We start from the raw sequence: 14,320 nt of genomic DNA on the forward strand, positions 1-14,320 counted from the left end.
AAATAAAGTCCCTCGTCATATATGGGTAGTCAGGTCCCCTCCTCCTTCCATAACATTTTTCCAATTTTAAAATTAACATATATTTATGGAAAACTGTTGGGAAATATAAAAAAAGGGAGGAGAAGAAAACAACCTTATTACCCAGAAATACCACTGTTAACATCTAGTTTACCTCCATTCTTTTTGTGTACATTTTGAACCTGGTTGTTATATATGTCTTAACATATAATACAGATGCAACTTTGTCTTATCTTTTTTTTTCACTTAAAATTGCAGCATAGGGCTTCCCTGGTGGCGCAGTGGTTGAGAGTCCACCTGCCGATGCAGGGGACACGGGTTCGTGCCCTGGTCCAGGAAGATCCCACATGCCACAGAGTGGCTGGGCTCATGAGCCATGGCCACTGAGCCTGTGCGTCCGGAGCCTGTGCTCCGCAATGGGAGAGGCCACAACAGTGAAAGGCCCTCGTACAGCAAAAAAAAAAAAAAAAAAAAAAAAAAATTGCAGCATAGACATTTTCACAATATTATAACATCCATTACATGAATGTATTGTGATATACTTAATCAGTTTCCCACTGTTAGGCATTTAGATTTTTCTTGGTTTTTTACTGTTTATAAATAATGATTCTGTGGACCTTTTTTTGTGTGTGTGCATAAATCCTTATTCACACTTCAGATTATTTTAGCCTAGGTTTCTAGTACTGCAATTGCTGGCTAAAGCTACAAACACACCAATGTACTTTAAACCCCAGAACATCATAATAACATTTTTTTTCTCTTTTAAATTTCATGTCTTCCCTGCTCCCTGAAGGAAAGCTCCCATGGCTGCAGGATCAAGTCCAAGTTCCCTGGGGTAGCCAACAGGGCTCTTTATGACTGGCCACTGCCTACTCCCCAATCTTACTTCCAGCCCCTTGCCCTGTGCCCCTCCCATCCCCATACACCAAACTCCCTGGAATTCCCTGAGTATATTCACCAGTCTAGTACATATGTCTTCACATACACTGTTCCCTCTGCCTGTAATACTTCCTGTGGTCTTTGTCTAAACAACTCCCATTCTTCCTTCAAGGCTCATCTCAGAGGTCATGTTCTCTCACAAGTCTTGCCTGACACCAAGTCCAGTTGGGATGACCTGCTTTTCCCACATGGTACCCAGATCCCTTGTCTATCATAACACTTCCCACCCTGTCGTGCCATCATTGGTTTCCTGAGTCTGGAACGCTAGACCAGGGGTTTGCAGACTTTCTATGGCCTTGGAATCCTTTATTCAAACACATATTTTATACTAATAATAGTTAAAATCTTTTGAGAATAAATGTGCCTGGCACAGTGACTGTACAGTGCCTGAAGCAAGACACATGCATCACTCCAGTTAATCCTCACAACAACTTCTTACAAACAAGGAAAACTGAAGCTTAAAAAGGTTAAGAGACCTGCCCAAAGTAGCAAAGCCACTGAATGTTGAAATAAGATTTAAACCTGGGCCTGAGCCTGAGCTCTTAGCCACAAAATTATACCTTTCTGATTAAAATGGAGAGGAGCCCCATGTGAGGGGGTCCTCAGACCTCTTGCAATTTTCTAAAAGCAGTTTGAAATCCACTGCTCTATTCTGGATCATCAGCTCCTTGAGGGGAGGGACTGTTTCTTATTTGCCTTTGTACTCCAGTATACAGGGCTTGGGCTCAGAAAATGTGTGTTGAATGGATAAATGAATGATTTTTCCCTTTTGAAGGCTATAGGCAAGTTACTCTTTTATGTATACACTTTACTAGCTTTGTAGTGAAAGCAAGAAATAGGAGCCTGGAATGGCTTGCTGAGTGGGAGAGCATCAAAGCTCATTGGACAGATGTCAAGTTGTGTCCAGGCTGATAAGACTTCTCACAGCCAGACACCTGGGGCCAGTACAAGGCTTGGGAGGTGGGCATTAGTACTTCAGGAAGATGGGGCAATTTCTGGATGAAAGGTTAGACAGTTCAATTCTTGCCAGACACAGTGATTAGTCTGGTCCCTTTCATCAGAATTCAGCTCTCTCCAGCACGGTAAATGGTGGACTAATTAGGCATCTGACTTACTTGATTTCCCATGGCTAAGGCCAATTTCTGAAATGCAATATGCTATTTGATGTACCAGCACGAATTCTTCCTTGGCTCAGGAGTCTCCCAACAGTAACAACCAAAAATAACTCTTGGAAAAGTTCCACACACATTGAACACAAAACACCCTAAAATGTAACCTGTAGTCTGTCATAGGCCAGCTCAGCTGAGCCTCTAATGCAGTGGCAGGCTGTGTGCAGATCCCAACCTGCTCTCGGTCCAGGGGCCTGGAAGGGAGAAGGGGAGGAGTTTGCTGGAGGGGTGAGAAATGGGTGGGGTAGGTGAATTGGAAAAGTTCCTGGAAGAGATGACCTGGACTTAAGCTGGAGTGTTTGGGTAAGTGTAAAGAGGTTATTCCCAGACTGTCACGCTGTCCACAGAGACCCCTTCTTAACTCACTGTGGCCTGGATAATTGGGTGCTCATGGGATAGGAAAAATGGGGAAGCACGCTTGGTCTAACCTAGAAACCAGGGTAAGTGGAACAGATACGGGCAGCAGAGAGGTGAGGAGAGTAATTTTAGAATTTGCAGATTTGTGACGGAGATCCTCATGGCTGGATTCTAACATTCTGGAATTTTCAAATGTGTAAGCTTGAGAAGATTCCATATGTGAGAGCATTTTATGACAAGGGATTAGCAGGGGCAAAAAATGAAGGAAGGAAGATGAGTCCATGGAAATGCAGCACGGTGAGAAAGTTGCGGAGGTCGATTTCTCTGGGATGTTTCTGTGCTATATTGATAAGGGGCAATGGGTCAGATGAGGGAGCTGCCAAGATCTCCCCAAACCATCCTTGAGGACCTACCAAGCGTGGGACCCTGCCAGGTGATGGAGATGCACGCTGGAAAAGATGGAGCTTCTATCCTTGAGAAACTCAGTGTAAAGGAGGCAGGAAACCTGTCACTAAAACACAGCATGATGTGTGCTTTAACCGGGAGGTGTGCCCAGCTCTGCGGGCTGCCTATAGACATCCAAACAACTACTCTTCCTGAGAACTGCATTTCAATCAATGCTCAAGAGGCTCTCATTGAGCTGCCAGCTAGTAGCCAGGCCTGCCCAGGGCAGCAGGGAGGTGAAGGCAGATCCTTTGCACGGGAGGGGTTTGAAATTTAGCTGAGAAAATGGAACCTATAGTCAGAGGAGATGCTTCTATGGCACCAAGCCCATGGAATACACTCTATAAATGTTGATGGAATAAGCCACTAGGAGACAGAAGCAAAGTCTATCAATAGAAGAACAAAGGAACAAAACACTTCATGGGCCAAAGTGTTCAGGGAAATCTTAGAAGCGGTAGGGCTGGAGGTGGGCTCTGGAGAAGGGGGATTTTGAGAGTGGCTAAGCGTGTCTCTTGACTTGAGTACTTTTTCTTCTCTTTATTCATCAGATTCCCACACATTCTTCAGAACACTGTGCAGATGCTCATTCCAGGTTCTGATGAGTGGATTTCTTCTTACCCGCCTGTCTCTCCTCTCTCTCTCCCAACACACATTCATGGCAGGCCTGTGCCCTCCCTGCGTTGGGTGTTAGGGATACAGAAGTGACCAAGGTGAAGTCCAGGGCCTTGGTGAGATCACAGACTGTGGTGGGCTATAAGAGCTGAAGGTGGGGTTGGGGACAGTGAGGTAAGTGCTGTAATGACGAAATGCATAAAATCTCAATAGCTCCATTTTTAATATACCTACTACTGAGTGTTATTTATATACATATTATCTTATCCTGAGAGAACTCTCATGAGATGGGCATTGTTGATCCCAATTTACAGATAGGGAAAATAAGACACAGAGAGCTTAACTGACCTGACTCAGAGGGAAACTTCTAGAAGCTTTGCTGGTCCCCATGCAGTTGAAACAGTATGTATCTAGTTAGTTGGTGAGAGGCATCCAGAATCTTTCATGAAAAGATGTTAGAGAAATTGAAGGAAACAACCAGCTTGACAGGAATATTGCTCTGACATGAGAGCTCCATCTATCCACCCTGCTCGCTGCCAGAGTCAAAGCTATAATCTAGAGAGGTAGAAAAACCACACCTTTTATCATAGGGTGAAGTTGCCCTTTAGAAAAGTAATGATTTCTCTTAAAATTCCTTAAAGTTTCATAAACCATCTCAAACTGTTGTAGGAAAATCTGTAAAAATTGCATGAACTCAGAGCACCCTGTGTTCTCAGAGACCCCTGTACAATATCACATTTACTTCCAGCCTTTATTTCCATATTGAACCTTTCCCCTGGTGGCTATTTACTGATTTCCTGGACCATGCTGTTAGGAGTGGAAAAAAACATTGGAGTAGACCCACATGTGTGATCTATGGTAGAGGTGTGAGTGCATTGCACCTACTCCTCTTGAAACCTTTAGCAGCTGGGGCAGTCTGGACATTTCCACAGGGAATTCCTCTCCATGCTGCCCCACGGCAATAATCCTTCCTCACCTTTACAAAACGCTTCATGTTCATATAATGGGGTGTCTCTCTCCAACTTGCGAGGTAAGCAGGTCAGGGACTGTTCTTCCCTTTAGCAGATGGGCACACCGAGGCTCAGGAAACTGACATTTATGGAGCTTCTGCCATGTGCTTGTCACCTTCACAGGCGTTCACTCCGGGGATGCTTCCTGTGCTTCCCTGCAGCAGCCAGGACTTTTGTGCCTTGTCATGAAATCCTGCCCAGCAGTGGAGCGTACACAACCAAGAAACAACTCCAAGATGACACAGACTTGGAGCCAGAAGGGCCCTGTGGAGATCATCCTTCAATCCCTACAGTGTACAGATAGGGGGAAATGAAGGCCCAGAGAGGGGAAGAGACACTTGCCTAAGAGCACCAAGCAAATCCATGGTTCAGCCACTCTGATGGGGAGGTTACATTCCCCGCAAGGCCCTCTTGCTGCCACAAAGATCAGCCCACATAGTTTTAGCTTCTCCCTGCAGGGGACCTCTGGGATAATAAAGTCATAGATGTGGGGATGAAACAAAAATCTGGGAACCCATTGTCCAGATTCCAAAGTTCCTGAGGCCTTGGTGAGACGGTTTGCAAATGCCCTGGGGATGTGGTTTTCAGCTGGGGTGGCACAGCCTGCTCCTAGGGACGGATAAACATCCTGCCATGGGGGCAAAGAATTATCCCACCCCAGATGCCGTGGCTGTGCCTCTTGCTCTCCTGGTTTCCTCCTAAGTGTGTGTATGGGATGCGGATGGGACTCCTCCAACCTTCTCCCCGGTACGCCCGTCCTTCCCCAGGTGGACTTACCCTTCCACCAGCAGGGTTCTCCCCCCAGACTGTCAGGTGCAAACATGCAGGTGCCCTGTGGATTCTAGTGAGAGGCACCATCTCAGAGCCTTCTGGTCTGGTGGCCAGAGAAACCTCTGTTCACCCTAAGAACAGACCTCATGGGCCATTTCCTTCTTTTTTAACTGAATGTGAAACTGTGCTGGCTATATGTTTGTGTACCTATCCTTTGTGTGACTGTGTATAACCATATACTTGTTTGTGTCTATCTCTTATTTACCATGTTTATGTTTTTACATAAAAATATTTTCTGATCTATGTATGTGAACATGTGCATTTTCTGCATATTTCTATGTTGTGTGTGTGTGTGTTTTGTGTGTTGTGTGAATGAGTGCTTGTCCTGCGTGTGTCATCCAACCATGTTGCCGACCACTCTGTTTGCACATAAATGTGTGATAATTTATTTATTTATCTGACAGAAAGAGAGCAGTTTATCTTGAGGATTACAGGAGGCGAGCAAGGAAAAAACCCCAGCCCTGTGTTGCTCTGTTTGAAAAACTGCTCCGTGTTGTTATGGCAGCTAATTTTCCTTAAATGATTTAAGGAAACGGATCTGTGTAAAAGAGCTGCAGCCGAGTTGTTATAGCAACACAGGCCTTTCTCCTCTAGGAAAAGGCAGGGAATCACCCCAGAGCATAGAGACTTCTCAACAAAGCAGCCCTGGGCTCTGAGGGACTCACGGGGCCAAGGAGAGGGCAGGAGGGGACGCATTCACCTCCCATGTCCGTTCCTGGGCATCCTCCTTGGCAGCAGCCCTGGCCATGCTCAATTTCGGGTCTCATCATCTTTCACCTGGACCCCTGGCATCAGTGCCTATCAGGCACTCTTCTTCCTCTTAGTCTCCACATTGCAGACCTAGTCACTTTCTAAAGCATCTATCATTCAACATAATATTCTCTCTGGTGCCGTGTTCTGTGCTCCGCCCTGGATACACACAGGGCACGTCCTTGAATAGCATGTCAGGGACGTTGGCCTTTATCCCACCAGTAATGGGGAGTCATTGGAAGGTTTTAAGCAGGGGAGAGAGCCTCAGGTGGATTTAAATTTTAGGATGTCTCTAGGGTTTCTAGACTGGGGGACGGAATGGACTGAAGTACTATTTATTCATCGATCTCTCTCCCTCGCTCAAGCGGTTTTGATGGCTCTTCAGTGATGGTACTGATTCTCAAGACTGAGAGAGCTTGTGTGCCACAAAATTCCCGACAAGCAGCATTTTGTTCCACTGCCTTAATTTTTTTACAGTTATTACACTTCAATTAAAAATCAGATTAAAAAAGGGCCTAAGACTTTGATTTTAATGAGAAGAGAGCATTGGACCACAGAAAGAAGCCACATTCCTTGCCCATGAGCTTCCTCACAGCTGCCCTGTTGTATATGCTGCATACCCACCCCAGCAGCTGAACCCTCCCACCTCCATTCTGTGGCTCAGCTTGCCCTGGAAAGCCCTCTCCCCTTTCCCGTCACCTCCCTTGTCCCTAAACCATAGCCACCTGATAAAATATTCCCCATTCCTAAAGGTCCAGCCCAAATTCCTTGAAAAAACTTCCTTGGATCCCCCCGGGGACGCACGCACGCGCACACACACACACACACACACACACACACACACACACACACACACTGGATTAATCTCCCCCAGCCCCACGTTTCCAAAGCGCTACATTTTCTCTGCTCACCTTCCTCACTGCCTTGGATTAAAATTGTCCATGAGGGTCTGGCCTTCCCATCAGATTGTGAGCTTTTCCTGGTCTGACATCCTGCCCCATTAATCTCTGTAACTCTGAGGTTACTCAAGGGTCTTGCACAAGGTAACCTGCAGAGATTGTCCTAAACTCTCAGGTTCTGTCTCTGGGAGTTTAGGACAATCTCAGCAGGTTGCAGGGAAACCAAGGAAAGGGTTTGTGTGCACAAACCAGAGCCTTAAGGAGGGCATAGCAATGGTGGCAGCAGAATCCAGGACACTCTGAGGGGAAGGTGAGATGGGGGAGGGGGTCTGTGGTCCAGTCGCTCTTTTTTATCAGGACACTCATAAAAACCAAGTCACGGAGGCTCTGGGTTTGCTTCATCATTTGCTCGGCATTTACATGGAGTGCCTGCTCAGAGCCAGGTCCCTACTGGGCACTGGGGACTGAATCAGACAGACCCTGCCCTGCGGGACAATCAATCACAACTGGTAAACAAGGGTCACACTACCCACAGGGAGCTGTCCTGGAAGTGGGGCATTAAACGCTTTGTATCTGAGATCCAGTGGTTAAAGGCTCCTTTGTCAAGATCATCGTTTAATATCCAAGTCCCGGAGAGGGGTGGAGGGTGTAGTGAGCACAGGGCTAGGAAAACAGCTTTGAAGTCAACACCATCATCAACGTGAAGACAGCAGGCCCTCATTGCCAGGTGAGGGCACAGAGGGCTCATTCCAGGAGGTTCATTGCCGCTCCCCCTCAGCACCAGCACATCTGAAGCTTTTCCCTATGCTTACTGGCCCTCCTGGGTTCCCATCTCAGGAAGGGCACCCCCTCCACTCCACCGTCCAAGCCAAACCATGGGCATCATGCAGGACTCCTTCCTCTCCCATCAGCCACAGTCGCTCATGTCTCCCTCTGTAATATCTCCAGACTCCCCTTCCTCTCCGCCCCGAGCAGCAGGTTCTAATGGTCCCCAGCCTCTAGCCTGGCACCCTCTGAATCCATCTCCTTCTAGGCACCAGTGGGATCTCTCTGAAATGCAAAACTGATCCTGTTACTTCTCTGCTTAAAATCCTTCAGTGGCTCCCCGTTTCCACGAGCATAAAGTCCAAATTTATTCTGCCAAAGCCCTATATTACAGCCCCTCTTCTGCCCCTCTGTCTGTCTCAGCACCAGCCACACTGAACGACTTGCAGCCTCCCGAGGGTGCCTCCATCTCAAGGCAGATGTTCAGATGCCGCCTCTGCCTGGAAAAGCCCTCCCTGCCCTAAGCATCCTTCACATATCAGCTCAGGTGTGGCTTCCTGGCCTTAGCTCCTTCTATGGCTCCCACCACCCCTGCACCTCCCTCCACAAATGCACCTAGAATAACTGTCTGTAAATGGCTATTTCCACCAGGCTGTGCACCCCTTAAGGTAGACACCAGCTCTGACTATTCACAGCACCCAGCACAAGGTTCCTCCCTCACCAGTTCTTTGAGGAACAACAATGCTCACAGATATAGACCCTGCCCATCAGCAAGGGTCTTTCTGATTCTCTGCTTGCTGATCCCGTGAGCAAAAAGCCACCAGGATGGAAGGTGTGAGGCTGTGAGCATTTAGAAACAAGGTCAGAAGCTGTCCTGGCAGTTTAGATAGCTCTGGGGTTGAGTGATTCTGATGATGTCTGTGACGGTGAAGAACGCATTTAATGCTATTAGGGCAGACGCCTGGGGCACTGCGGTGTTTACAGCTGGGCACACTGACTCTTGAAGTCAAATGTGAATTTGAATGGGATACAAATAATGTTTGTTGAGGATCTGGTACACACCCGGTACTGTGCTAGGTGCTTTCACATAGCTTTTTTAAAAACACCTCTGATGTTTCTTCCTTAAAAAAAAATTATTTATTTAGTTTGGCTGCACCAGATCTTAGTTGTGGCACGTGGGATCTTTGTTGCAGCCTGTGGGATCTTTAGTTGTGGCATGCAGACTCTTAGTTGCAGCATGCAGGCTTCTTAGTTGCAGCATGAGAACTCTTAGTTGTGGCATGCATGTGGGATCTAGTTCCCTGACCAGGGATCAAACCCGAGCCCCCTGCATTGGGAGAAGGAGGAGTCTTAACCACTGGACCACCAGGGAAGTCCCTCACATAGCTTCTAGGTAGAGAGATAGTGTAATTTGTCATCCAAACAGGGATGCTTTTAAGAGTGGAAGGAAGTAATTAATAAATACTCCAGGACAATGGGTAGAAACCAGAACTGCCCTGGGCAAGCCGAAACTTTTAACCATCCTGTCTACAGATCACACTTTGTACATTCTTTTGGTAACCCTTGACACAATTTGTAAATCTATATTTATCAGTATTTACTTGTTTAATGATTCTTCTCCCACTAGATTGTAAGCGTGCGGGTTTTGTTCACTATTACGACTACAATGTCTGGTAGTTAGAAACTACTTGATAAATATTTGTGGAAAAAGGAAGGAAAGAATGGAGTAAGATTCTGAGCAGGGGGGTGGGGAAGAGAGGAAGAGACGGAGGGATCCGGGGTCCTGATCCAGGTCAGCTTGGCTCTGATGTTAGTGCTCCACATCCTTGCTTGGGGCGTAAAGGATTGGACTTTCAGGAAGAAGGCAGCTCCCACAACTCACTCAGCATCCAAGTGCCTTTACTAAGGTCCGACCAGGTGATGATCAATCTAGTCATAGCACAAAGAATATCCTAATACCTCTGAAACTCGGCCTTGCCTGATATGTATTCTGTAAGAGGATCGAGTGCCCAGTTGCCTGGGAGCAAATCAATGACTTCAGATTGATGATGGCAACGGCAGGCTGATGCCTCTTCTCTTCAGCAAACTTGACGCGCCCCCCCTTCTGTTCCTCCCCCAGTTCTCTCCTCAGGGATTCATCTAAAACACCACTTTGTTCTGAGGCCCCCACTCTGTCACTTCTCCTGCATTGTGTCTTTTCTTTGATCATGCCTCGTTGTCCCCTCTGTGAATAGCTCTTTAGTATCTATAAACCGTATTACAGTGGGCATAACAGGATTTGCCATGTTCAATCCAATGCAACTCAACAAGTAGTTATTGAATAGCTATTATCAGCCAGATCAGAAAAAAATGTAGGGGCTGTCCTCTTTCAATTAGGAAGGTGGCAGAAGAAGGAGGTGTCATGATTCTATCAGGGAAACTACAGTTAACACCGAGGTCGGGGGGACAGAACCCAGCTGACAACAGACACCTCCTGAGCAATTCAGAAGTAGCATTTCTCTGCCAGGAAAGGTGGTCAGGATGGATCAAAAGTTCAGGCTAATTACGGGGTTTGGAGAGTATAGCTAACACCTTCTTTTGTAGACAAGGAGGGATGAATTGGAGAAGGAAACAGATTTACTAAAGTTATGGCTACATAAGCCCTGACAGCAAGTGGGTTATAAAAAGACCTAGGGAAGCAAAGCTCACAGAGGAAGATAAAGATGGCAGTTGAGTTGAGATAACTACTTTGCACCTAAGGACTTACTTACTTTTTCATTAATCCTTGCTCTAATATATACATTTGTTTTTATGTACACAATTCTGCATGGTCAATACATACTGCTCTTTAATTTAGGATATTCTTATTGGTATCTTCAAAGACAGTGAGTAGAATGAGGTAAACGGGTGCATCCCTGAAATACCCCAACTCTGGGATCTTTGCTGTCTTAGCAATCACTGTCTGTCACCTGATGGCAGTCAAGGGGTCATAAATCACAATCATCAATGTTAGAAGAGACTCACTCAGATGTAGTCTCACTATAATGTCTTCCAAACAATTGAGTCTCCTCCATGCACTATTTTTTTTTTTTAATGTTGAGCCTTCTTTTAATTTATTTATTTTTATTTTTGGTTGTGTTGGGTCTTCGTTTCTGTGTGAGGGCTTTCTCTAGTTGTGGCAAGTGGGGGCCACTCTTCCTCGCGGTGCGCAGGCCTCTCACTATCATGGCCTCTCTTGTTGCAGAGCACAGGCTCCAGACTCGCAGGCTCAGTAGTTGTGGTTCACGGGCCTAGTTGCTCCGCGGCATGTGGGATCTTCCCAGACCAGGGCTCGAACCCGTGTCCCCTGCATTAGCAGGCAGATTCTCAACCACTGTGCACCAGGGAAGCCCCATGCACTATTTCTGACAGTGTCACTTAGCTTCAAGTTGAACACTTTTAGTAAGGCCAAGTTCACAGGTCACACACCCACTCCATCCTCAGGCAGCTCTAATGGTTAAGAAGTTTTATTTCTCTATAGACCTTACCTCTTTCTTTGGCCTCCACCTGGAAGATGTCTGACTATCCTCCTTCATAACTCTTCAGAGAGAATGATGGTGGTCAGCCTCCTTTCTTCTCTAAGCTATGAAACCCCAATGTCTTCTCCTATTTCTCACAAAGTCGTGTCCCTGTGAGCAAACTCAGTGTGCACATCCCCATTCCCCTTCTTTCTGGAGTAGCAGGCTCTCTTCTCTACGAACAGATTCATCACTACCATCACACACCCCAAGGTCAACTACATGATTCCAGCGAGGCTGTCCTGTCCTTACATATCCTTGCCTCTTGGGCCACAGTTGCCCTGCCCAGAGGTGGCCGTGTCCTCCAGTTCCTGCCCAGAGGAGCTCCAGTCCCTCTTGGAACTGGAACTAGAATATGAGAGTGAGTCACTCTCTAGTGGGGGAATTACTGGACGTGACAGTTGACACAAGCTCCCTAGAGATGCAGGAGGCCAGGCTACAGTCTTCAACTGTATATGAGGCTCTGGAACTCTTCTAAAAATTCTCTATTCTGTGTAAACTGGTTCAAGTTGTATTTCTTTCGCTTGTAACCCAAGAGCTCTGATAAATGTGCTCTGGTATATTTCCTCCACCCCACGAGATCTCCACAGCTGAAGCCAGTATTCATGAGGGGTGGGGAGGTCCTTGTCCAAGTCAGAGAAGAGACCAGCAGGCCAAGTCCCTCCCGGGTTTTGACCCTGAATTCCTACTTTGCAGGTCTTAGTGGGCTTTCCCAGTACAACACTGCCCTTTCCCAGATCAAGCCATAAGACCAGCAGCTGCTGAGGGGGTTCAGTTACTCACTGGGTCGTTGTACATCTGAATGATGAGCTGTTTCACCCCATGCAGGGTGGGGTGGGCCCATGGAGAGGGATCCAGCCAGTGACGGTTCAGGTCGAACCCCATCAGAGAGCACCTAGGAAGTACCCAAAGACAGAGTCAGTACACGAGCAGTCATTACGTCACTTACCTAGCACGTGTTTGCTTGTTTGTTTTTTGCCAGAGACAGTGCTGAGCATTTTACACATATTAATTCACTCACTTTCAACAACCCTATGAGGTCACTATTATTATAATTCCTGCTTTACAGAAGAAGAAACTGAGTCACAGAGAGGTTCAAACATATTTCTGCGGAGCAGTCTCACTTCAGTGTCCATGCCCTGAGACCACAGACGCATGCACATCTCCAATACAGGGCCAGAAGGAAGGCTCAGGCCAAACCATCGCTTTCCCCACTGTTCTTCTCTGTCTCACACCCACAACCAATCCATTGTGTCTACCTTCAAAATATACTCAGAACCCAGCACTTTTTATCACCTCCACTGCTATCACCTTGAGCTTGGACCAAGGTCCGGAGTATTGTAATAATCTCTTACCTGGTCTTGTTTCCACCCTTGCATCATCCTACCCCACCTCTCCCCCTTTTCCACACAATACCCAGGGTGATCCTATTAAAACATAAGTCTGATGGTGTCCCTTCTCTGCTCAAATGGTTCTCTGCTAGATGCAGAGTAAGAGCCAAAGTCCTTACCACCAGCTACAAGTGCCCATGTGGTCCACCCGTTATCTTCTCTGACTTCAGCTCCTAACACGGTCACTCCTGCTTCTTCTGGGCCAGGTTCTGGCCTCTTACTGTTCCTCCAACAAACTGAGTGCTTCCAGCCCCGGGGCTCTCGTACAGGCTGTCCCCTCTGCCTGGAAGCCTCTTCCTCCAGATAGCTGAGTGAGTCGTTCTCACTTAGTGCCAGTCTTTGCTCACAGGTCACCTGCTCAGAGAGGGCTACCCTTCCCACCTTCTCCACAATCTCCCATGGGCACATTAATTACTTCACCAGGGCAAGTGGGACCGTGACCTCTGGTCTCCTCCTATCCCTCTTCCTTCCCTTTTTTCCTCCAGATCAACTCAAAGCCTTGCTTGTCCTTGGAAAGATGCACCACCCCCAGGTCTCTGGGCTCACGCTTCCATCTGCTGGGCCTTTGCACACTGTAGGCTTTCTCCAGGCCAGCCCAGGCTGAGGGACAACTTCAGAAACCCTGTTCTTGCTCACAACCCAGATTACTACATCCTTCCTCTTCCTGTCCCCAGAATGTCTCCCACACAGATCTGACAATCTTGCCTTCTTGATCAATTTTCATCTATGGGAGCTTCCCTGGTGGCGCAGTGGCTGAGAGTCCACCTGCTGATGTGGGGGACATGGGTTCGTGTCCCGGTCTGGGAGGATCCCACATGCCGCGGAGCGGCTGGGCCCGTGAGCCATGGCCGTTGGGCCTGCACGTCCAGAGCCTGTGCTCCACAGCGGGAGAGGCCACAGCAGTGAGAGGCCCGTGTACCGCAAAAAAAAAAAAAGATTCATCTATGATTCTCCATCACCTATAGGATAAAATTCTGCTGTTCGCAGATTTTTAACCAGATTCAAAACTGATGAACTTTTTGCCAAAGTGTCCCCCCTTCTTTGCCCAAATTGTCCCCCTTTTCTTTTCTATCCCTTGCATCCCATCTTATTTTACTATTTTACCCATCCCTACTTATTTTCCCAACCCCTCTATTTCCTTAAGTAATAAAACTCAATCCCCTCTCAGCTTGTTACATTTATATCCCCACTGCTCATCTTACTCAGAAAAATAAAGGATTCTACTGAGGACCCCTCCTTCAAGGTGGTTGGGGTGTTGCTGGGGAGTAAATAATAATAATTTCCCCCATCACTTAAAGTAAGCTGGCTGGGAACTCTGTGGGAGAATAACTAATGTTTCGTGGGGACACATAGGGAAAGGCTTCACTGAGGAAAAACCATTTGAGTTGGGTCTTGCTGAATGAATAGAATTTTTCCAGATGTTGGGAGCAGAAGGAAAAGTGCAAGCAAAGAAAGGAACTGTGAAGCCACCCAGGCTGTTGGGGGAATGGTGGACAATTTGATTTGAGTACTATGTATGTATGTAGTGAAGAGGTGGTGATGGTGAGCTGTAAAGGGAGTGGGAGGGGAAATGTAAGGGCCTCGAGTGCCCGGCATGGA

The 14,320-nt window shown here is 47.1% G+C and overlaps 1 protein-coding gene across 1 annotated transcript in view; it reads right to left on the reverse strand.

Moving 5' to 3' along the window:
* Positions 1–14,320, reverse strand: part of AGBL4 (AGBL carboxypeptidase 4) — a gene marked incomplete at both ends in the record, with an annotated part of 1,397,496 nt that overhangs the window by 96,300 nt on the left and 1,286,876 nt on the right. Inside the window, one exon of the mRNA XM_082613081.1 lies at positions 12,114–12,225. Within this exon, the coding sequence (XP_082469207.1) occupies positions 12,114–12,225 (112 nt within the window). The remainder of the gene's footprint in view (positions 1–12,113; positions 12,226–14,320) is intronic.

Source organism: Mesoplodon mirus (genome assembly GCF_964341445.2).
Source record: "Mesoplodon mirus genome assembly, chromosome: 3".
In the NCBI taxonomy this organism is placed as follows: Eukaryota; Metazoa; Chordata; class Mammalia; order Artiodactyla; family Ziphiidae; genus Mesoplodon; species Mesoplodon mirus.